At 38.1% G+C, this 25,751-nt stretch overlaps 1 protein-coding gene across 2 annotated transcripts in view; it reads left to right on the top strand.

Moving 5' to 3' along the window:
• The window catches only part of LOC149204972 (WD repeat-containing protein DWA2-like), a 370,061-nt gene that overhangs the window by 66,323 nt on the left and 277,987 nt on the right, over positions 1-25,751 (top strand). For both annotated transcript variants that reach the window (XM_089394856.1, XM_089394857.1), the window contains exon 5: positions 17,595-17,694. In XM_089394856.1, coding sequence (XP_089250982.1) covers positions 17,595-17,694 — 100 coding nt within the window. The remainder of the gene's footprint in view (positions 1-17,594; positions 17,695-25,751) is intronic.

Below are 25,751 nucleotides of genomic sequence, written 5' to 3'. Positions count from 1 at the left end.
CACAAGGTCAAGGCTTGAGGGAAAGGGTTTCTTACAATGATATTTAACTAAGACAAGGTTCTTGAAACCCTCAAGAAAGTCCTCAAGTTGAAGGAGAAGAAACTAGGGTTTCCCACTTAGGGCAACAAATTTTATAGATGAAATTTGAGTGCATTCCCACCAAAATGATAGGTTAAGTAGCCAAGACCTACCTCCTGATGTTTAGGCTCTCAAGCCACCAAAAATCATCCTACCTAAAATTTCGCTCCAAGCCCTAGTTTTCTCTCTAGCCTTAAAAGGACCGAATTTAAGGAGATAAATTTATGGAGAAAATTTTGAGATGATCACCAAAGACTTGGACTAGTGCCTTGTCCTTTAGGCATATGGAGTCAAGGATGTGATAGATAAGCCAAGTTTGTTGCTAAGGAGGCCAAAATTTGATACCCTAGGTATCAAAATTTCAACATTTACTTACTCAATGATAAGTGGAGTTTGATGGAGAGTTATAAGAATTCCCTCACTAGGAACATTCATTACATGTTATACAATGAGTAATGTTGGTAATGTTGGCTTTGATGTCAAATGGTCATGATAAGGAAACTTGTTGTCATTAAGCTGATTGTTTAATGTTGATGAATGTCGTTGATGTAATTGTAAACGCTGAAAGTGATGTGAAGTGCAAAGGCTATGATAATCAATGTGAAGGTTGAATATTGTCAAATGGAACATAAAATATTGAGACACAAGCTGAAAAATATTTGCTTTCATTAAATAGAAAAATGTATGATACAAGATAATACAAATCTGATTTGCCTCTTTTAATACAAGCTTGTGATTAGTTTTAGAAGGCCAAGAGACAATGCTTCATTTCATATTCCTGCAAAGAATACAAACAACCAATAAGACTTGCTTATAAAATATACATTGTTGAATGGAAAGAGAAATTTTGAAGTGAAACAGTCTGTATGAGAAAGTTGATGAGCAACAACAAAAGAGGCATAAAGTTGAAAAGGAGAAGTAGTAAAGATTTACAGTAGACTTGACAATAGAATTGTATATCAGGTAACCAACACTTTTGACTTGATATTGTGATTGAGAGATTGCTGTCCCTTTCTATGTTGTAGCTTGATAAAGAACATGTTATAGTCTGTTGAGGTAGGAGCCTCCTGTGGGTTGTAGCCTGTAGAAAAGTTATGGGAGTTGGAGCTCCCTTTGAGGTAGGAGCCTCTTGTAGGTTGGAGCCTACAAAAATATGATGTAATAAGGAGTATTAGCTTGCCTTCACATCACTTTTAGCCTAAAATTTGTGGTTTTCCCCTTCCGAGATTTCACTTATATCTGGTGTCTTCATGTGTTGGTTCTTGAATGTTGTGTGAATGTTCTTGAATTCTTGATTAATATATCTGCAAATTTCTCTCTCTGACACTTGCAAGAGGAGTCCAATAATCTAACAACTAGAAGGAGGTCCTAAGTCAGTAAAATGGCTAGTTAAGAAGGATGCTCAACAAATAAAGCCCCTCTATTTACTGGTACAAAAGATGCTTGCTGGAAAGTGAGAATGAAGACATATTTAATGTCCCTAGGAGTAGAAGTCTGGGCTGCTGCGATGGTAGTGTATGAAGAACCAAAGGAAACGACTAGTGACAAAGATGCCAAACTGAATTTTATAGCTAATGCAAAAGCTATGAATGCACTTTTGAGTGGTCTATGTGAGTTTGAATTTATTAAAATAATGCATTGTGAGACAACCAAAGATATTTGGGTTAAATTAGAAAATATTCATGAAGGAGATAAAAAAGTAAATATGGCCAAATTACAAGTATATAGAACGCAGTTTGAGACCTTAAAAATGAATGAAGATGAAGATATAGCTAAATTCTTTTTAAGAGTTGATGAAGTCGTAAATGTCATGATGGGTCTAGGAGAAACAATCAAAGAAACTACAATAGTTCAAAAAATATTGAGGTCATTACCTTCTAAATTCAATGCTAAGGTTTCGACTATAGAAGAGACAACAAACTTTGAGACTTTGAACATGGATCAACTACTTGGGTCTTTGACAACATATGAGATGAGAATTCCAAAAGGGAAGGCAACTACTAGAGGGGCAACTTTCAAGGCAGACAAGTCAAAGGAATGTTCATGCTCTGGTTCTGATGAAGAAGAAGAGAAAAGTATCAGAAGGTTGAAGAAAGGTATAGGTAAGTACAAAGGAAAACTTCCATTTAAGTGTTTTGATTGTGGAAGAGTGGGCCATTATACCTCAAAATGTCCTTATAAGAAAGTAGAAAATTAGCCTAAAGGGAAAGAGAAGAACAAGTTAAAATGTAGAAAGAGAGAAAAAAAAAAGCTTCTATGCTCAAGAAGATAGTAGTGTATCTAAAAGTTCCAATGAATCTTTTTGTGAAGATGAAACCAGTGAATTCATGTTGATGGCCTTGGAAGAACTTGAAAAAGAATGTCAGGAATATGAAGAAGAAGAGGAAGATGAGGTAGATCTTGAGGGGGAGTTGATTAGTGCCCTAGATGGATTAGAAAGAGTTAAACTAAAGAATAGAAAGCAAAAAGAGATTATTGAAATATGTAAAAGAAGAATCAAATTCAGAAGACATTATCAAGTTGAAAGTTGAACTTGAAGAAGCAAAGAAGGTGGAAGACATTTTAATTGTGGAAGAGTGTGCCATTATGCCTCAAAATGTCCTTATAAGAAAGAAGAAAATTAGCCTAAAGGGAAAGAGAAGAACAAGTCTAATAAAATGCAGAAAGAGAGAATTTAAAAGAAAAAGCTTCTATGCTCAAGAAGATAGTAGTGTATTTGAAAGTTCCAATGAATCCTTTCGTGAAGATGAAACTAATGAATTCATGTTGATGGCCTTTGAAGAAGAAAAAGATTGCCAGGAATATGAAGAAGAAGAGGAAGGTGAGGTAGATCTTGAGGGGGAGTTGATCAGTGCCCTAGATGAAATAGAAAGGCTTAAACTAAAGAATAGAAAGCAGAAAGAGATCCTATTGAAATATGTAAAAGAAGAATAAAATTCAGAAGACATTATCAAGTTGAAAGTTGAACTTGAAGAAGCAAAGAAGGTGGAAGACATTTTGATGCAACAAATAAAAGAGAAAAGCCAGGAGTGTGAAAGATTGGAAGAAGAGGTGGTAAGTCTGAAGAAGAAGCTAGAGAAGGCACAAACTGAATTAAACATGAATTCAACATATAAAAGGGTCTGAAACACTGGAGGTGATATTAAATGCTCAGAGGTCTCCACTCATAAAGATTGGGTTAGGCTATGAAGAGAATCCAATGAATCCAAGGCACAGGATAAAAGGACAATCACTTTTGTAAAAGATTTTAGGGGAGAGAATGATAACTCACATCAATCAAAGAACAAAAAATTGAGCAATACTTCAACATCAAATGAACAACTGCAAAGAAACACTTCCGGAAAAGTACATAAGACAAAAAGAATGGATGATCAAACAATAAACTATCACAGACCATACTTCTTCAAGAGACAGGATTATCAAATGTCAAGATGGTTATATTCTCAAACAACATCCACTACTAGGTACAAATATTTTTTCTATGGATATTGTTACTGCTGTAAAAATTTTAGACATAAAACCATAGATTGTAGAGCTTATGTAAGAAGAATTGATTTGGGAAGATTCTGGCTAATTGAGTTCGAACAGAGAATAATGTATATATCTTGAAGGAAGAGAGTGAAGAATGGTACATAAGCAAACAAGATGAATCATGGCTATGGCATAAGAGATTGGGGCATCTCAATTTTGATCACATTATCAAGCTCAGTAAGAAGAGAGCAGTTAGAGATCTACCAACTATAAAGAAGACTTAATAAACTATTTGCAAGTCATTTCAAATGGGTAGACAAACACGAACATCATTCGAAGTCAAAGATAAACTATCAAGTACTAAGCCTTTGCAACTAGTTCATATGGATTTGTGCGGGCCTTCCAGAACAAAAGCACCAGGAGGAGAAAAATATTTCATGCTGATAATTGATGACTATTTGAGAATTGCATAGGTGACATTTCTCAGAAATAAGTCAGAAGCATTTGAGAAATTCAAAATATTCAAGGCATTAGTAGAAAACCAAATAGGGTGCAAGATAAAGTGCTTAAGGTTAGACAAAGGAGGTGAATTTACCTCAGATGAGTTTGCAGACCTTTGTAATGAACTTGGCATAAAATGACAGTATACTATTGCAGACAAACCTCAACAAAATGGAGTTGCAGAGAGACAAAACAAATCCATTCAACAAATGGCCAGAGCCATGATGGAAGAAAGAAACATTTCTCAAATCTATTGGGCAGAAGTGGTACATACAACTATACATATTCTCAATAAGGCACATCTCAGACCAACTGTGATAAGACACCTTATGAGCTGTGGCACGGGAGGCCAACATCAATCAAGCATTTTAAAGTATTTGGCTGTAAATGCTATATGAAAAATAATGATGAAAAGCTGGGAAAGTTTGATGCTCGATCAGATGAAGGAATATTTTTGGGATATTCATCAAAAAGTAAGGGATATAGGTGCTATAATAAAAGGTTGCATAAGATTGTGGAATGCATAGATGTAAAGTTTGATGAAGAACTACCTGATAAGAACAAAAGCATAGGTTTTATTAATCCTCCAGATCATCACCATCATGACAATAAAGAAAAGGAAGTACAAGATGAAGACTTAGAAGATACAAAAGCTCATTCAAAAGATCCCTCAAGACACATGCAAAAGAACCATCCTGCAAGTCAAATAATTGGAGATAAAAGTGAAGGAGTGCAAACAAAGAGGCAATTTGTAGATCAAATTCATATTGCTATGTTGTCATAGATTGAACCAAAGAATTTTGACGAAGCAAGTAAACATAAATATTGGATAGAAGCTATGAATGAGGAGGTAGACCAAATCGAAAAAAATAAGATTTGGGAACTAACACCAAGACCAATAAAAAAGAATGTCATTGGCACAAAATGGGTATTCAAAAACAAGATGAATGAACATGGTCAAATTGTGAGAAACAAAGCCAAACTAGTATGCAAGGGGTACTCATAAGTAGGTGGTCTTGATTACGAAGAAATCTTTGCACCAGTTTCGAAATTGGAGGCAATTAGGATGTTTTTGGCTTTTGCTTGTTACAAGGATATCAAAGTATAACAAATAGACATGAAGTCTGCTTTTCTAAATGGAGAAATTGAGGAAGAGGTCTATATGGAACAACCTGAAGGGTTTTTGTTATCAGATAAACCTGACTATATTTGTAGGTTAAAGAAGGCATTGTATGGTCTTAAACAAACACCACAAGCATGGTACTCTAGACCAGACAAGTACCTTCAAAAAGCAGTCTTTCAGGAGAGGAGGAGCTGATAGTAATCTGTACATACAGGCTGATGGAGGTGAATTACTGATTGTTGTTGTGTATGTGGATGATATTATGTTTGGCAACAATAAAGATCATCTAGTAAAATGGTTTGCTAGAGAGATGAAATCTGAGTTCGAGATGTCAATGATTGGAGAACTTACCTTTTATCTAGGGCTGCAAATTCTACAAAAGTCTAGAGGCATATTTATTTCCCAAGAGAAATACCTAAAAGATATGTTCAAAAAATTTCAAATGGATGATTGTAAACCTGTCTCAACCCCCATGGAAACTAGATGCAAGCTATGTGCAGATGATGAATCGCCTGATGTTGATCAGAAGCTTTATAGATCTATGATAGGAAGTTTGCTATACCTAACAACTTCTAGACCAGACATAATGTTGGCAATCGGACTAGTGGCACGATATCAATCAACACCTAAACAGAATCATCTATTAGCAACAAAGAGGATATTCATATATTTGAAAGGGACTACAGACTACAGACTATGGTATCCAAAAGGTAAGGACTTTACATTGACAACATACACAAATGCGGATTGGGCCAACTGTGTGGATGACAGAAAAAGTACAAGTGGTGGTGCATTCTACCTAGGAGAGTCTTTGGTAGCATGGTTAAGCAAGAAACAATCATCAGTTTCTCTATCTACAACAAAAGTTGAATACATAGCAGCTGCAACTTGTTGCACACAAGTGTTGTGGATGAAACAAACACTATAGGATATGAAGGTAAATTTCAGTGAACCTATATCTATCAAATGTGACAATACAAGTGCAATAAGCATTTCAAAAAATCTTGTGCTTCATTCAAAGACTAAACATATCCCTATAAAGTACCACTTTCTCATAGAACAAGTGGCTGAGCAAACAGTGAAAATGGAGTACATACCCGCAAAAGAACAAATAGCAGATATATTTACAAAGCCTCTTGCTAGATAATCGTTTGAATATCTAAGAAACAAGTTAGGGATAGTTCCTGCAAATTCTTTTCACTAATGTGAATTCAAAAGGAGAACCTAAAACATTACAAAGTATATGAAATTGAGTGCACGATCTAAGGGGGAGATTACAGGAGCAGGAAGGAGTAATGAAGAGGAACAAGAAGCCTATGATTATGTCAAGAATTTGAAGCAGTTAAGAAGCAACAAGAACAAAGGCATCATCAAATTGTGAGATCAAGTCACTTTCTTCATGAGCTAGCAACATCAATCAGGTTCACCATTCAAAAGTTCATTCTTTAATGAATTTTTTTTGTACACATGTATATATCCTGTACATAAGCGTGTAAATAAATATTTTCAAATGTACATAGTCCTGTTAAGACATTTGCATATCCATTCAAATCATGTTGGAAGATAAGCCTAACTCATTGTATGATTGCATCATCAAAATTTTCTCAAAATTTTTCATCTTCTGATAAATCTAAATGTTTATATGGAATGCATCAATGTACATTATGATGATCCCTGTATTTAACTAACATTTGATCTATGAAAACCTGAGATCCATTCAAATATATACATGCAAGTAGAAGCAAAGAGACTACTATGGAAATAAAAATGGCTCTTAAATCAAAAGGACAACAAGTAATTAAGCTACAATGCTACATTCAAAACTGAGATATCTTCAAACATGTATGCTACCATCAAGCCTAGAGGAGCAGATTTTATTCATCTTTGTGTCGAGTTTCCAAGAAGTCTTCATCATGAAGAATCATGAGATCGACATCTGAACCACACTATTTGCAAGTTTCATATGAAGAAATCTAGCTCAACAGAAGATCAAGTACAAATTGCTGCAAAGGATTATTTCATGCATAGATCCTTTTTATGATTGCAAAGAACTACTACTGAAGAAAATTATGAACATGTTTTTACAATTAGAAAGGCAACATGTGATTAAACTACATTGCTACATTCGACAACATCACTAGGACTCCTCTAAATCCTTCAACTGTGTATCATGAAAGCAAAGATGCATATGCTATGCTACATTAGAATGCAGGAATTTGAATGAATACAAAAGATGAATGTTGAAAGTATTGAAAAAAAATCTTGAACTGCTTCTGCAACATGTGGTATTCTTTGTTATCCTTGGCACAATGCGTTGAGTAGAATTTTTTAAGGAAAAAGAAGAGGGAAAATACATATCTAAATGCAAATGATAGTTAATGAGCCATTGTAGGAATCTAAATCTTACTATGTAGTATGAAGCAAAATATTGCAAGGACATTTCACTAGCAAACCAGATGCATGAAAAAATAATAATAATAAAAGAGCAGAGAACACAAATTTTACCAGTGCATGCCATTAAAAGGGGCATCACTTGTGAAAAATCGGTTACCCAATGTGGGAAAACCGATGCAGCAGCTGAGGGTTTTAATTATCGAGCAGTGGTTTCTGAATACAATCTTTGGATGCCTTACTGGCTATCTAATACAAAGAATCTGTCTGGCAGAGAAATTAGTGAGAAATACCTCACACTATCACTGCGATTCGACACAGATCCAACAACTAAATGGCTAACCCCAAGCTACTTTTGTGTAGTCTCAACGTAGTCATTGCTTTGCTTTGCATCACAACTGATAGGGACTGCGTCACTTCATCTTGTTGATTGATTTGCTGGCTATATGCTCAATCCTCTGGCCCTCCGGTCTCACACCCCGGTTGCTAGCACTGGATCTGATCTGCTCCTCAACAAATTTGCGAATCTCCTCAAGGGCTCTACGCTGCCTCAATGTGGCTCTATGCTGCCTCTTCTGGATCTCTCTCTGCCTCCTCTGCAATGTATCCCTGGATCAAGAAACTTTCCTACCGGAAAACTATCCCTGCCCCTCACTGCAAGAAATCTCGTTAATGACTTCTCCTGCAACTGTTGCGCTGCTCGCTTGAGCAATTGATCTCTCGATCTCACTCGATGTGTTTTTCCAAATGCCCATCAAGCCTCTTCTTATAATCTTTTCGTTGATCAATCAACGACCCAAATTAGATTCTAATCAATGGCTTAGATCATCTTGATTTGATCCTCGTCTTTCTCTAGAAGGTTCACACCTAGTTTAATTAATACACTTTAATTATTTTAATTTCCTAAGTTTAGACTTAGGCATCCATTAAAAATAATTAATAATTTTAATTAAACCTCCTCCGGGTGGAATTTCCCAAAATGATTTCTGGGTATTGTTGAATGCATGTGTCTTAGCCTCCCAACAAAATCTTGAGGCTAGAGCACATCCAATGCTACCAAAAATCAACACTCTGTCTTAGCGACGGATGTGCTCTAGTGTTGCAACTAACTAAAGCATCACTTTGTCTCTGCATCATCTCCTGCTGTGCTACTGATGTCTGGCCTCACTGCCCACCAACTACTGCGCAACTCTATTTTGCGCTGCATCCGTGCTGCTGCTAACTCTGCTGAATTGTTGTCAACTACTGCGTCTGCATTGCAACTCTGTTGTTGCTGCCACTGCAACATCTGCAACTGAAAAACATCCAAAATATTGAACTAACTGTGTTCAGTATGATGCATCCATCATCAGAGTTTTGATTGCTGCTAGACTCTGCGCTGTCACTGACGCCTCTGCGTTGTTGTTGACTCTGCGCTGCTGCTGAATCTGCGCTGTCACTAAGGCCTCTGCGTTGCTGCTGACTCTGCGCTGTCACTGAGGCCTCTGCGCTACTGCTGACTCTGCGCTGTCACTGAGGCCTCTGTGTTGCCGCTGACTTTGCTCTGTGCCAACTTCCTAGCTGCCAACTTTGCTCTGTGCCAACTGCACTGCTACCAACTCTGCTCTCCGCTGCTCAGTATCTGATTGCTACTAGCTACTGCATCTGTCACTCTGGCACCTGACTGCACCACCTGACACTGGTCCATCCTGCTACTGCTGAATATGGGCTCCCGTAGCAAGGTCTTGATCCAAGAGGTGGACTCCTCAATGATCCTGCCCATCTTGTAGCTTTCTGAGGCTAAAACTCTAGATCACCCCACTTCCGACTTGGAGGCATCTCGACAATCATGGCAAACTCTTCCTCCAGCCTAGAGGAAAGCCTGTCAATATCAGCGGATGCAACTTGTTGATCCTGCTTCTCCTTCTTGTCCCTCTTTCTGAGAGGACATTGAGTGCTGTAGTGGCCCATCTCACCACACTTGAAGCACTTGATTTTTGAAACGTCTTTTTTCTTTATACAGTGCTCTTGTTGCCTCTTGGATGCGAGGGCCATGTCCTCCTTTTCCTTCACGGGCTTTGTCCCACTGCTGCTACTACCACTAATTGTGGCCTTCATCAGATCACGCCTCATCTCCTGCTACTATAGATCAGCTCATACACGTTCCCAATCTGGCAGGTGTTCTCTGCTGAGGATGCTCTGGACAAACACTTGCCAATCTTCAAAAACACTATTCAGCACTAATCGAACAAACTCTGTAGGTTGGGGCCCCGACCCTACTTAATGCAGTCCCAGACTTCCTGAAGCCTCTTAAGGAAGGGGTCTATTCTCTCCCCTTTCTGCATCCTAGTGCTTCTCAACTTCTCTTCTAAGTACATCTTCCGCTGCTCGGAAGATCCTTCGTATAGCATAGCTAAAGCTTCCCACATCTGCGGGGTAGTATTCTTGCCGACTATATGCGATACTACATGATCTTGAACCTCGTTGAGAATGATCCTCTTAGTCTTCGCCATCTCAGCTTTGTACTTCTTGAGTGGATCTGCATTGGCGGGCACAACCACCACACTATTGACATACATTTTGAGATCATGCTCATTTAGAAGGCAGGAGATCCTAGCCTTCCAGATCACATAGTTGGAGGCTTCGTCCAACCGATCTTGATCTCTCATTCTAGCTGTTTCCATCTCTCCAAGAAAAGTTGAACTTCTCCCTCTTCTACTCTGCGCAACTATTCGCACTCCCTTCTGGAGTGACAAATCCCATACACAACTAATGCTGCTCTGCTTGGAAAAATTTGAACTTCTTGGCTAGAAGTTCTCTGAGGAAGAAATTCCCTCAGTATGTGCCTTCTTCTTTTTCTGACGCTTTTGTGCCTCAGCAACTGCTGTAGAAAAACTGCGTCCCACCTAAAGACTGTTGCTGCACTGAAGCTATTGATGCGCTGCTCCCTTTGCTGCTAACAAATCTTGACCTGGGAAATATTTCTCTTTGTCAACTCACTCAGAGAGAGATTTTTCCTTGAGAATCTTGCCCTCCTGGCACTGGACTGTTCAATCCTTCTGGGGATTCGATCTGCTGCCTACGCAACTCTTCGATCTCCCTCTTCAGCTCAGCGTTGGGTTCTTCAAGGGGATTCTCATTCAATGGTCCCTCTTCAAGGGGATTCTCATTCATTCCAGTTTCTTCACATAAACATCAACAACTAGTTCATCATAAAAAAATTAGCCATGGTGGATTTCAAACATTTCAACAAACAACATTCAACTGTTCATCCAACTTCAGCTGGGGCTTCTCTTAGAAGCAAACATCAACAAAAATAGACCATAATCAAATCCAACAAATAATTAGTGGCTTCAACGGAAACAACATCATCTGATAGATCAATGAACCAACCAATATCAAAGTCTTACAACTTCTTCAAATCATTCATTAGGAAGATATTGATGGATCTGCAGCCCATTGTGCCAAGGATATCATCAGGTTCATGCCTCAAAAGCAACTCCCTCTTACACAAAAGTCCTCTTCATAAAAAATCATGGGCCCATCTTTAGCATATCTAGATCAACATTGGTCTTCAAAGCTTCTAGCCACCTTCATGAGAATGAGCTTCAATCAGGCTGATCTTGTCTGCTCCCTCTGAGTACAGAGCCTATTGCGAGTCTTCTTGTCACATTGTTCTTCTGTCATTTCCAACGATATGCCACACCTTGGCAGTCTTCATTATGTACCTGCAATCCTCACGAGGAGGTTGTGGAAGAACAAGAACAACCAAGCAAGCTAAGAGACTCATAATGAAATAATAAAAAACAATCAAGATAATACTTATCTTTTGAGAGTGTGTCAACTCCCTCTTGATCTTAGCCTTCTTAGATCGAGTCAATCTCATCACATCATCAAGGAGTTCATACTATTATCAAAGAGTTCATGTCATTAAGGAATCCACAATATCGTTAAGGAGATCTTATCACCAACAAAGTGTTTACGGAGTCCAAGTCTTAAGGGAGTTTATATCATCATCATCATCAAGGAGTCAACGAATCATCATTATCAAGAAGTCAATGAATCATAATTATCAAGGAGTCTACATCATCAAACGATTCCACATCATTATCATCATCAAAGAGTGAGTACCAATTTAGATCACCATCAAAGAGTTCAATCATATCATGCACGTCATCAATCATTGTTAGTAAGGAGTACTTATCATCATCAACAAGGAGTACATGTTGTCAACATCATAGAGTACACATCATTCATTATTAAGGAGTTCACATCAACATCCTCATGGAGTCTGTATCATTGTCCACATCATCAAGAAGTCCATATCAACATCAAAGAGTTCATATTCACATCATTAAGAAGTCTATATCATAAGTCCACATCATCAACAAAACCACATTATTATCAATGAGTCCATATTATCAACAAAGAATTAGGGTTAGGCTCATTAGACTTAGATTTTCTTCTCCAAACCCAACCTAGGGTTTTACAAATTATAAATAGTCCAATATCAGTCTTAATTTGAAACAATAAGAGAAACACAAGATACTTGTCTTTTGAGATCAAGACAACTCCCTCTTGATCTTGAGTCCTTTTAGAATTCAACTTGCAAATGAGCCTCAACATCAAAATGTTAGATCTTTTAGCAATAATTTCATAAGCCCAACAATTTCTCAACAGCTGTTGGCAAGGGTTTTGCATTCAAACACTTGTCATTCTTGAACATCATCCTTGCATCACTTATCATGATCTGTCTTAAATTCGGGTACTCCCTTTAACAAAATCTTTCAATCTTCCCAAAGCTTTGTAGTGCATATGAGCATCCCTTCTATGCCAAAAAATCTCACTTAGTTCAATGCCTTTGACTTCATATTTTCCATTGACCTTTTGAGTGAATTTCTTTTCAAGTATTTTAGATAGCTAGAATGAGTTTTCAGATTCAGAATCATTTCTCCTATGTCTTCTTTTTGGTGACGGCTCATTTAGATCAACAGCAGATGCATGGTGTCCTCTTCTTCTTTTATGATCATCATCCCTTTCATAGTCATCTCTTCAATTCTTTTGAGGACATTGAGCTTGATAGTGACCATAAGATTGACAATGAAAGCATTGAACATTGGTTAGATCATTTCTATCTCTACTATCTCTGTTGTCTCTTGTATCTCTTCTATTTGGAGAGGGAGGAGGAGGTCTTCTATGAGAGGTAGAATCCTTCCTTGAAGCAGATCTTGGATCTTGTCTTTTACCAGCACTTCTTTGGAATTTGCCAAAATTTGGTTTCTTCTTCTTCTTGTTTTCCTTTGCATGAGCTGCAAATGCTTCTATACTTGGATCTTCAATTTCTCCTCTAGAATAGAGTCTTGACTCTTCTTGAGTGCATGCTGCCCATAACTTGTCAAAGGTTGGAGCATTCTCTCTTGTGCTAATACCTGATGCAAATGAGTCCCAAGATCTAGGGAGACCACCCAAAGCAACAACTACCAATTCCTTATCAGATACTTCTTCATCAATGGCTTTGAGTTGGTCTCTAATTTGAGATATCTTGACAAAATATGATGCCACCGTGTCATTCTTTGTCATCTTGATATTACAAAGCTGTCCCCTCAGATTGATGGATTGATTTACATTATTAATGGTGTATAATCCAATGATGGCATCGTACATTGCTTTATCAGTCTTATGTTCAGCAATATAGGGAATCAAATGATCCCTAACAGAATCCAATAAAATGCTTCTTGCCAAAGTATCATCTTCATGAAACTTCTCCTTTCTTGCTTGATCAGATGGTTCAGTAACTTTACCTGTGACAATTCCCAAGACTTTGTTCCTTTCAAGAATGATCTCAACTCTTGCCTTCCATGCCCTGTAGTTAGTGGCTCCTTCAAGCTTGCTTTCAGTCTTCATGAATGAAGAATTCATGATGAAAATATAGGACAAAACCCAAAAACCTTTCAACTGCTCTTCAAGATGTTTTTGAAGTGTTCTTCAAGTGCTTTTAAGCTGATCTCTCTGCTCTTTTCCTTCATGAAAGCTCTGATACCATGTTGAAATTCTAATGATGCTAAGACTAGAATAGTTTTTTCACAATTTGATAACTACTTCTGTTGATATAAATTGTTCCTTCTTTATACTTTAGTCAACAAGCAGCTATACATGAAAAACTTCAACCATTATTTCTTCAACAAGAGCAGTAAATAGAGATCACAGTAGACAATGAACAAAAGATAATAAGCAAGAGACAAGAGACACCAAGATTAGGCTCACAGGCTTGGCAAAACCCACAAGAGGAAAACCCAAAAATACTTTCCTTATGAGGGAGAGATTCTGTCCATCAATAGTACATCAAAATGTTCCAACAATTCCAAAATAGTCAATAATGAAATACCTAATCAAAGGCTGCACAACAAAGGAGAGAAATTCCACTTCTGCCCAATGAGTAAATTCTGCATAACGAGGCCAAAACTTAGGACTGTAATCAATGTGATGGGAGGCGGAAATTCACACTGTAGTCACCACAGATGATACCAACAAACTGATCACAAATTCGGCCCAAAAAAACTCTTGATCAACTTCAGAAATAAATCACATCAAAGAGAGCGAGCTTCTATGTAGTATTTGGCCTTCTAGATGTCACAATATGGTAGCCCAAACAGGAGTAAAATACCCAAGACAAAATTTGGTTAACTTTAGTCCAAAGAATTAGGTCAACGCAGCTGTAATAGACTTCCTTGTATCCTTCGCACGTGTGGATATGCTTTGCAAAAGATGACTGAACTTGTGATTGATTGCAGACCGAATTGGTTTTGGATGATGGTTGGTAAAATGAGTATCATCGAGCTCCAATTTATAGGCGTTATGTGAGGGATAATTAGCCCTAGTAGGGCCACCATGATGTCTTCTTGGAACTGACTTGTGGAGCTAAGATGGGCCGACTTGAGATGCCATAAATTCATTTCTTCTCCATGATTCCAATGAAAAATGCTGACCATAGCTACTTAATTTTTCAATAGCAATGTCACTTTTTCCGGACCTTTGTAGTAGAGACCATCTCAATGGCGTAACTATTTGCCATAGGCTACACAATATTAATATCAGGGAATTACTTGAAAGAAAGTGACTAAGGAAAATAATATTATAAAGCCACTTTATTAAACAGGAAAAGTGACCCGTGGTATTCAGACAGCGATCTCTATAAAAGAAAAGCAAGGGCTCATTCGTGGGTATGATTGAATGATTTGGTGAAATGATTTTGTGGTTCTCTAAGCTTGTGTAAGGGTTTCTACCTCTGAGTGTGGATCATCTTCGGGGGTGAGACTATCCTCCCTCGGGATCTAACTGTTCTCTAGTTTCGATGTTGCAAGATACACCCTAGCTAGTCACTTGGAGGGATCAACCAGATTCCTCATTGGTGCTTAGCAAGGAAGAACAAGATTTTGGAACGTTTCTTAAAGGTTGAAGCAATGCGCTGTTGCAGACAGGGAGTCCAGCCAGAAAGGTTTCTCCAGCTTATCTATTGTCAGGTTCCTTTTCACAAATGAATTTGATGTAATATTCTCTTAGTAATAAATAAATAAATAGATGGGTTTTTACAGTGGAATTTGTCTACAAGCTTTGTAATTTTGTTTTTAAATCTGTCAAATTCTCGGCAAGAATTATTATATGCTCTTTCTAAAGAAATTTTATAGAATAATTTCTGGGAAATTAAATAAATTTAGAAAAGAGAACATTACATGAAACGACACAAGAAGGTTGCAGACTTGATAGACCTGATTTTCATTGAGAGAAGGCATGTAGGCGGAGAATGGAGTTACAAAACGTAGGCAGAGAATGCCTAAACTTGGTTCTGATACCATGACAGGCTGAGGAATAACTCCTGATTTGAATACAATTGAGTTAGTGAAAAGTTATAACAGAGTTATATAACATCAGAGAGCAACCTTTGGAATTCATTTATCAAGGTGGGTTCCTATTCTTACTGTTCATATTTCCCTTTATTTACATATGTACAATTTATTTACCCAATCCCCAAGGATTAGGTGTTTAACAATAACAAATACGGAAACCTATACAAAGACCGTTTGTATGATGAGCACTTGGAAATAGCCCTTGTGCTTGGTAAATTGTTGGATCTGGTGTATAGTTTATTGTAAATTAATGTAGATCTGAAAAAACAGTTGATATGCCTTCTGAAATATGAATGTTAAGAGCAGCAAACAAAGGTATGCCTTTCCCTTTGATAAATTATATAATTTTAGCTCAAAACCCCAAGGATTAACTAGTTGATTTGAGATACAAATCTAGTAAAGCAAGGTAGTAAATATTTTTTGTATTTTTATTTTGTAAACTGTAATTTTTTTTTTTGAGTTTTTTTAGAAATAAGTTAGTTGCTGAAAATGAAACTTATGTTGGCCGAATATCACCTTTTCACTTGCCGTGTAGCGAATCACAACTTCCTTTAAGTCAACGTTGCAATTTGGACAAGAAGTGGGCTTCGAGTCGAGGAGATTGATTTCCTCTACTTTGTCTAAGACAACTCCACACGTTCCCAAGCTCGCTTTGCAAGGAATACTTACAAGGAAAACTCCGCATTGTGCCCACAAAAACGGCACCACATGTACTGAAATCGCCTTGAAATTGAGCTTCTATAGGCTGCTTGAGAGGTACATCTACTGAAGAAAAGCTAGAAACATTAGTTCTCTTTTGTATGGAGAGTATGGCCTTGCTGTATGGCACTGTCCACATGACTGCATGGGCTTCCGTATGGCTGTATGAGACTGTACTGTATGATTTTATGGAGTTGTGCGCTGCCCGGAAATGCCTCTTTCCTGTCTGCCTGCACACTCTCTCTTTTTCTTGGTCACTCAACTCACTTAACTACTCATGTGTTGAAAGCCTCTACTTTGACCTACCTTTATACTTTTAGCTGAGAATCTGTTTTTAAGATTGTTCCTAGTCTAAGTCATGCATGATATACACTTATAGATTCAACTGCTAAATATAAGAGTTTTACTTTTTAACTAAAGTCAATTACAAATTACAATTACCTATGAGTCTAAGATGACTGCACGTTTAACCGTTGGCTTGAGAAACCGCGACCTAGGGGCATCCAAGCCGTCAAAATCACCTGGGGATTGCACCCATCCTGGGCCACACCAGCCCTTTATCATGGCTGGATTTTTGCCCATGGAATTTCGAACCGGTGACCTTCACATCATGGGGTGCCTTAGTAGTACACCCCATCACCGTATTTTCTATGCCCTGTGGGCCTTTTGAAATAACACCTTTTTGAAAATAGCTTAAATTGCTTTTCATATACACTAAACCTGTGTGGAAGTTCCTGTCTGAGCTATAATTTTCAACAAGGACTTTGTGACCTTGGCCCTCATGCCACTAAAGATGCAAGACCTTTTATTTAAGGTAATTATGGACATTAAGGAAAGCAGGGTATCCATTTTTCCAAGTTTCTTTGACTTGATTCGGCCTCTTTTAAGTGCACACTCTCTCTTGTTGCTTTGAAAGAGCTTCACACAGGCATAATGGATGCTAACCATTTGAAATGATTTGACATTTTTAAACATATTCAATGCAGCTGGATTTGGTTAATACAATGCTTCCTCCTATCTTTGTACAAACGTTTGGATGATAATTATTTGAAATAATTGGATATATAAGCATATTGTCCTAATGCTCATTTCTTGAGTTGCTACAATAATACGTTATGTTTTGCTCTATTGTTGGACAAAAAATTGTCTCGAATAGTTTTTGTTAGCATGTACGTCCTCCATATTAGAATAAAGTTATTTTTAAAGTGGGCCCAGTTTTGCTAGCTAACAATATGCTTATATTTACATTGATGGAAAAGGCTAGTTGGTTAACCAGAGGTTATAGCTGGTGGTTTGTCTCAATAAAGAATAACGAACATCACTGATTTGAGAATTTAAACAGATGATATGATGACATATTGCAATTTCTTTTATTTTGCTCTTGGTCTTTTCCTTGTCATGTATTTTGTAAGCATGATTTAGTGTCTAAAATCCTTTTTTGGGTACAGTGTTCTGTGGTGGCCATCGGGGAAGCATGATCAATTGGTGAGCATTGATGAAGAGACAATTTACTTGTGGAGCTTAGATTCGTCAACAATGTCTGCGAAGGTACACTTCTTATTGTGGCTGTATTTTTACAAGAGCCCTCGAGCATCAAACAATAAGTGAGTAGTCAATTGTTTGTGAAGGTAGATGATAGGCACATTTCTTAAATCATAAAGCTTTCTGATGGTGAAGGTGATGAAACTACAATGGCTTTTCTATGCATGCACCTTTCCCAAAATAATATGTTGACTTGAAATAGAATTTCAGTTATTCTCATGAAGCATTGTGAGACATACACACATTACCTAAATAAAGAAAGCAAGTAGTGGCCATGTTTATATCTCATACAGATGTTGTCTCTGTGTATATACGAATTTATCAGACTCGAATGAATCAACTCGTCTCATCTGAACCTGATCAGTTTTGGTCCAAACAGGTCAGAACCAATGGTTGTCTTGGTGAAATTAACATCTGACATGACTGAGTTTGACAAAAATCAACAACTTAATTGTGTCAGACTTGACTTGACTGAGCCAAATCTTGTTGATTTGGTGCCCACTTGTTGTTGCTCAAATTGTACACGCGAATGCGACAACGCTCAAGGCAGGGGCTGTCACTCTGATCCCGACCCTCTCCGTTTAAGCTGTCTCCCTTCAACAAGCTGGGGGGGTAGTCCCTATGGATGAAACAATGAGTTCGGGAGACACAACTGAATGGCCTAGCAACTTGGTTGAACATGATTGGCAAGTTTAATTATTTAGCACAACTTGATTAGATTTGTTGAAGTTATTAATTAGAGACCAGCGCCTTAGGAGTCAATTTACTTGCACAATATAGATTAATTTCTACGTTGCATGAGTTTCTGGAACGTGGGAATGTTGGGAACTTGCGTACGGGTGTCCGGAATGGCTAGAGGTTTCCCCAAAATTTCCAAGAAATGGCTATTTGGGAGCAATAATATTATATAATAAAAAATAAAAAAAATAAATAAAAAAAGTTTTTTTAATTATATAATTTATATAATAATCAAAATATTCAAATATTAAAATCAATTTAAAATTTTAATTCATTATATGAATATCAAATTCAAAAATGAAAATGTAAAGGATTCAAGAGACACTTCTGAATTTAAGAAACATAGTGAAAATCAAAGAACTCATCATATTAATATTCATGTTGCCAGCATGCCCAATGTAATACATAGTAAAAAAAATGGCAAATGCCCAAAGTGGCAAAGTAATACATGGTCCAAAAATACTTAAAGGCCAAAACATAACATTAAAGACTAAAGTTGAAGATGATCACAAAGTGCAATATTCGACATCAAGACTATCCATATAACCTTGAGCTTCGCTAGGTACTCCAATTCCATCCAATATCAAGATCCCCTGCAATGCTACCCAAATGTATGCCAACTAAACCTGCATCTGGTGAGAGATTATCCTCATCATCATCAATCTGAGAAGCATCCTTAGTATCAACATCCCATTTTGCTGCAAGGCTCTCTAAATACTTAAGTAGCTTCCTTGAGCGAAGTCGAAGACTACTATGCATATAAACTATGATGTCCCCATTTTTATTCTTCATAGTACGACTAGGGTGGATTTCCAGGGCAGGAGATGGCCAGGTTAGTGGAGCAGGTTTATGTCATCAGGGGTCCCGATGGAGTTTTTATGGGATTTGATGACATTCACTTGGCATATTGCATCATCTGCGCAGTTTGCCTTTCATTTCATTGCATTCCAACAACTTTCAAAAATCAATGTTATTATTGGGCATAACTTAATTAATTATGCTCAAGGTGGCATTCTGGGGAGATTAATTGATGGAACACCTCAGCGTCATAGCTTGTTGGAACCAGAACGAGAAGATCTATAGGATGGGATGGTTAGATATGAGTTTCAGCGACCTGAGGAGACATGGTGACCAATTTACCCCTTTCCCGCATTAAAAAGAATATTTTAATTGAAATAAAAGAGGGAAAAGTGCTCCATGATTAAAATAGAAGGTTCTAGAGTAGTCCATCAAATCTATAAAAGAGGAGGAGACCATTGGAGAACACCTTGGATTTGGTATTGTTTCTTGTGTGAGAGGTTGAGAACCCAGTTCTCTACTCCAACGGTAGGCCCATGACGAAAACCCTCGGGTGATTCAGTGAGAGTGGGCAAGCACCCATCTCTTCCCTTAGTGGATCCATTTAGGGTTCATAGGTTGCAGTGATTTGATTTTCAGTTTGTTTTGGGAGGCCCATTGTTGGATTATTATAGATTTGTTGAGGCCAACTATCTCAACTATTTTGTTATTCCAACATGTTAAACCACAACTTATATATTATAGTAAAGATTAGATTGTTTCTGCTTACCGTGTTGTGGAATTGCATGCTTTTTATCTGTTATATTTTACATGGCAATCTTCTGTTTATGAGAAGAAATTTTATGTGAAGAGTTTGTTCCAAATTTTCTTCGTTTGGGACATTACATAAACCAATTTCTCTGCTCTCTTAGAGGTAAAGCCTATTCCTCTTAATAGAGTGAATGAAACTATAAGTAGACCAATTCCTTTCAGCTGCCGATGAACTAGAAACCTGAGATAGCAAGCGTGAGGCAAGATATCAAAGATCTTGGGCTTTCCCCCATACATTCTCCACCATCCAATGGGATTCCTTTATGCATAAATGTTGATGTCCACCCTTGCATCTTGAGAGAACGTGGAAGGGTTTAAGGTAGCAAAATCAATAAATTGTTCCCACATTATAGTTGCTTCATTAGGTGTATAGATTTTACATATGGCATCAAGAAAGCCTTATTTCACTTCTTCATCATCAATGGGTAGAACTCTGTTTGGTATCTCCATATACCACTTTGGATTAAGGGCATTAGCAGCCATGTGAAGAGAGGTATTGAGTTTGATCCATCTCTTTCCTATTAGCTTATGAATTTCATTGATGAACTCCAAAGAGGGGTTTCTATCCCGAATGATGTGCCTTATCTTGCCTACCATGCTATCAATACATTCATAAACTTCTCCAAGGGTGGGGGAATCAGAATTTGCATACCTAATCAACTCGACAATTGGACTTGTGAAATAAACAACATATTTACAATCGAACCACCAATCATCATTGAGAAGTTGCTCTCTTATGTTCTTTGCCTCCACTGATTTAGATTCAGACCATGCATTCCACTCTTGGGAAACAACAATGGCTTGTAAGGATGCATGCACCTCAACCATACGTTGAAGAAGAATGAAGTATGTAGCATATCTTGTTTTTGCAGGTTTCAAAAACCTCTTCCTTGAATACATCCTATAGATTGCTAAAGAGGCATGGTGGTTGCAAATGTACATTTGTGCATCTCTTGCATCTAAAATGAGTTTTGCAATCCAAGATATTTTGCCAATGTCTTTGAGGACATTATTCAAGGCATATACACAACAAGGAGTCCAAAAGATATGCCTATATCAACTTTGAACCATCAAACCCACTGCTTTGCAAATAGGGGCTGCATCTATGATTACATGTACTACATTTGAAGGACCAAGCTCATCAATTGCTTCTTTCAATACTTCAAACATGAAGGTAGCATCCTTTAGTTTCCCACTACAATCAATTGCTCTTAAAAAATAGGGCCCAACTGGAGATGTAACAATAATATTCAACAATGGCCTTTGTTGAATGTCTGTCCAACCATCCATAACTATTGAACATCCTGAATATATCCAATATTGTTTAAGGGGGCCCATAAGCCTCTTCATTCTTGTCACCCCCTTATCTAACAATGATGTCCTTATTTTGTTGTAATTTGGAGGTGCATATCCTGGCCCAACAACTATGATTTTTCGCACCATTTCTTCGTAATGTGGAGAATGGGTAGCATTAAATGAAATTCCATTTGCCATAAAAAAATCAGCAATAGCATCATCAACCTCATCCCTATGTAATACATTGTAGATTTTAGAAATTTGTTCCTGAGCAAAACTAGCGGGCCTCTTACTCCTCCTAGAAGTAGACCCCCGCACAGACTCAAATTGGTTTGATGCATTTTGATTAATTGAATCTTCCATATCACGGGAAGAAGATCTAGGTACTTAAAAATTACAATCATTGTCCAAGTTCATTACATTGGATCCTAGGGAAGCCATATGAAGCTTTGTCAACTCCATCATTTTCTCAATAGTACATGTGCAACCCTTTACCCCATCACTAGGTAGGGATAGAACATGATGCCACACCCTAGTGTAGCTTCCTTTAAAAACATGGTTACATAATGTGCACATCCATTTTTTACAACCACCACTATTCTTTTTCTTGTTTTTAGTAATTTTCTTCACGAACTTTAACAAGGGTTTCTTAGGGTTTGTGCTTTGTTGGACTTGACCACTCAGAATTGGAGGAAGAGAAGAATTTTCATATCCACTTGGTATTGACCTACCACTCTCCATGATTTCCTTGATTAATACAAGAGACAAAAAAACAAATTATAAACAAAACGTACAATGAAAAATAAAAAAAATTTAAATAACATGTACTTGTATATAAAAATCCATTATTACATCATATTTTCCCATATATCTATAAAATATTAAAAATCAACCATAAAATTTATTAGTCCCAATCCCAATTAAATCAATATCCATAAAATCCTAATCTTAATTTTTTCCATCACCTATACACCTACTAAGTCTTACATGAAACTGATGCATTCACCGATTTAAATGCGATTTTTAAAATTCAAAATAAATTTCAAATGAAGCAAAATCTAAATGCGATTTTTCTTAAATTTTCAAAATGAAACTAAACTCCAGGTATGATGAATCCAATGTTGTTAACAATAAGCAAAAAGAGTACTATCTTATATCGGCCCTCGCCACTGCCTCTCCTTCGGACACTTTGGGAAATTGGCTGATTGATAGTGGTGCCTCAAGTCACTTCACCGGATACAAGGAAGCCCTCTCTAATCTGATAGAAAAGGAGATAAACTTAGAGATAATCCTTGGAGACGATGCCACCTATCCTTCGAAGGGAGTTAAGAATGTTACCCTTCAATTGAATCAAGGTAACACTATTCATTTGCAAGAAGTACTATATGTACCCGATCTCAAGAAGAACCTGGTGTCCATTTCAGCAATGGAAGATAAAGGATTCAAGGTGGCTTTTATCGATGGAAAGGTACGTGTTTGGAAAAGAAATTTCAAAGATGCTTTTACTCTTGGGTTTAGGGTTGACAGTTTGTATCAAGTTGGAGGAAGTCCATTGGGAGCCATGTCTTGCGACACATCTCTACAATTTGAACTATGGCACCGGAGGTTCGCCCATCTTCATTATAAGGCCCTACCCGATGTGAGACAAATGGTGACAGGTATGCCCAAGTTCAAAGTAGAGCATGAAGGTGTATGTTCGGGATGTGCCGAAGGAAAAATTACAAGGGGACCATTCCCCTCAAGTAATAGCAAGACCATAGACATATTGCAATTGATCCACTCTGACATATCTGGTATGATGCCCGTAAACTCCTTGGGAGGATACTTATATTATCTCACCTTTGTGGATGATTATTCTTGCAAGACCTGGATCTACTTCTTGAAGAAGAAAGATGAAGTGTTCACCTAGTTTCGACATTTCAAAGGCTTGATCGATAACCAATCCAGGAAGAAAATCAAGAAATTGAGGATTGATAACGGGACCCAGTATGAATCCAATGAATTCCAAGATTATTGCAGAGAAGCTGACATTAAGAGGGAGACTACAACGCCATACATTCCCGAGCATAATGGTGTGGCTGAAAGGAAAAATCACTATATTGTAGAAGTTGTTTGTGCCATGCTTCATGATCAAGGCCTTCCGAAGTTTCTATGGGGCGAAGCTGCAAATGCCGCCGTGTATGCTCAAAACCGATGCCCTCATCAAGCATTGGACTCCAAAACTCCCGAAGAAATGTTCACTGGTAAGAAACCTGATGTCTCTCATTTTAGAATTTTTGGAAGCCCCGTATATTTTCATGTGTTGAAAGAGAAAAGAAGCAAATTGGGTGCATTTGGGTAGAAATGAATCTTTTTGGGCTATAGTGAAAATTCTAAGGGATATAGAATTTATGTGGTTGGTCAAAAGGAAGTTGAGATAAGTCATGATGTCACCTTCGATGAAGATATGGCCCTCAGGAAGATCAACAACCTTCCTATCCTAAGGAAGGACAAAGAAGCTGACACAAGAAATTAGGGTGAAAAAGAGGACAAAACGATGCCTGATGTTGATGAACCTATGGATCCTATTGATCCACTCCCTCATGAGCCTTCCTCCTCCAAGAGGAGACCCTCATGGCTTAGGGAGACTCTCGAAGATGCTGAGAGGCACATTGCACCAAGGGGGACTTTCCATGAAAGCAAGAAGCCAAACAGGTACCAAGGATATTTGACCGCCATGAGCACTATCATTCAAAATGAGCCTTCATCATTCGAAGAAGCTGTGAAGCAACAAGTATGGAAGGATGCTATGAATGAAGAATACGAGTCAATTATGAAGAATGATGTTTGGGATGTGGTCCCTAGACCCCAGGACAAATCGGTTGTCACTTCTAAGTGGCTCTACAAAATCAAGCATGGAGCTGATGGAAGTGCAGAAAAATTCAAGTCTCGCTTTGTTGCTCGAGGCTTCTGCCAAAAGGAAGGTGTAGATTACAATGAGATATTTGCACCTGTTGCCCGATACACCACCATCTGCTCGATCATAGCATTTGCTGCCTCGCAAGGATGGAACCTACATCAGATGGATGTCAAGACTGCCTTCTTGCATGGTTCAATCAAAGAGGAAGCCTATGTGGAACAACCCGAGGGGTTTGAAGTTCATGATCAGGAATCTCATGTATGCAGGTTGAAGAAAGCTCTCTATGGATTGAAGCAAGCACCCGAGGCTTGGTATGAGAGGATCGATAGCTATCTGATGAAGCCAGGATTCACTAGAAGTGAAGCCGATCCGAACCTTTACTTTAAGGTTGAAAATGATAAACTTCTCATTCTGGTACTTTATGTGGACAACCTCTTTCTAACAGGTGTAGACCCTCTCATTCACAAATGTAAGAGGGAGTTGGCTTTTGAATTTGAGATGAAGGATCTAGGACCGATGCTCTATTTCCTAGGGTTGGAGGTCTAGCAAAAGCCGGGTGAAATTTTCCTCTCTCAAGGAAAATATGTTGTGAAGATATTGGAAAGATTTGGGATGGTGGACTGCAAGCCTGTGACTACTTTGATGGAACTTAACTTTAAGAAGTTATGTGGTAGTGCTGCCAGACCTGAATAGGGAAATGCTTCTGAGTATCGTTAACTCATAGGAACACTGATGTTCTTGGTGAACTCCCATCTAGAGATATGTTTTGCAGTTAAGACATTGAGCCAATACATGGTTGAGCCTCATCATATACATTGGTTTGCCGCTAAGAATCTTCTGAGATATCTTCTGGGCACAATCACTCATGGACTGAGATACACTGCCGGAAATCTGAGGCTGCATGGTAATTCTGATGCTGATTGGGCTAGCAGTGTGGTGGACCGCAAGAGCACTTCTGGATGCTGTTTTTTCTTTGGGTTGAGCACCGCCGAGGGCGAATACATAGCTGCTAGTATAGCCTCCTATGAAGCTGTTTGGTTGAGGAAGCTCTTCAGTGAGCTGTTTGGACATGTGCTAGATACCACTGTGATCTTCCGCGACAACCATAGGGGGATTCGATTATCAGAGAATCTCGTGTTTCATGATCACTCCAAGCATATAGATATCAGGTACAACTTTATCCGAGATATGATACAACAAGGAGCAATAAGGCTCCGTCACATTGGGACAGATGAGAGCTGATATTCTGACAAAGCCCCTAGGGAAGGTCAAATTCTTGGCCTTCCGAGAACAACTTGGAGTTGTGGAGAGACCCTCTTATGAGGGTCTTGTATGAGATGGACATTGAGCTCTGGGAGCTCTGGGGGGCTTGTGGTACTTCTCGGAGCGGTGAGCAACCATAGGGTGAGTGGTCTAGCCTTCCCCTAGAGGTGTGTTGTGTACAGGGTGAGTGGTTCATCCTTCCCCTGTGATACCCCTTGGCGACATGTGAGAAGGACAAGTGGTTCATCCTTCTCCTGCC

This window comes from Pinus tabuliformis, chromosome 1_2 (genome assembly GCF_031772625.1).
Source record: "Pinus tabuliformis cultivar Carrire ecotype Pingquan chromosome 1_2, CPIR1, whole genome shotgun sequence".
Lineage (NCBI taxonomy): Eukaryota > Viridiplantae > Streptophyta > Pinopsida > Pinales > Pinaceae > Pinus > Pinus tabuliformis.
Note: the sequence above shows the minus strand (reverse complement) of the source record. Positions and strands in the feature narration are given on the sequence as shown.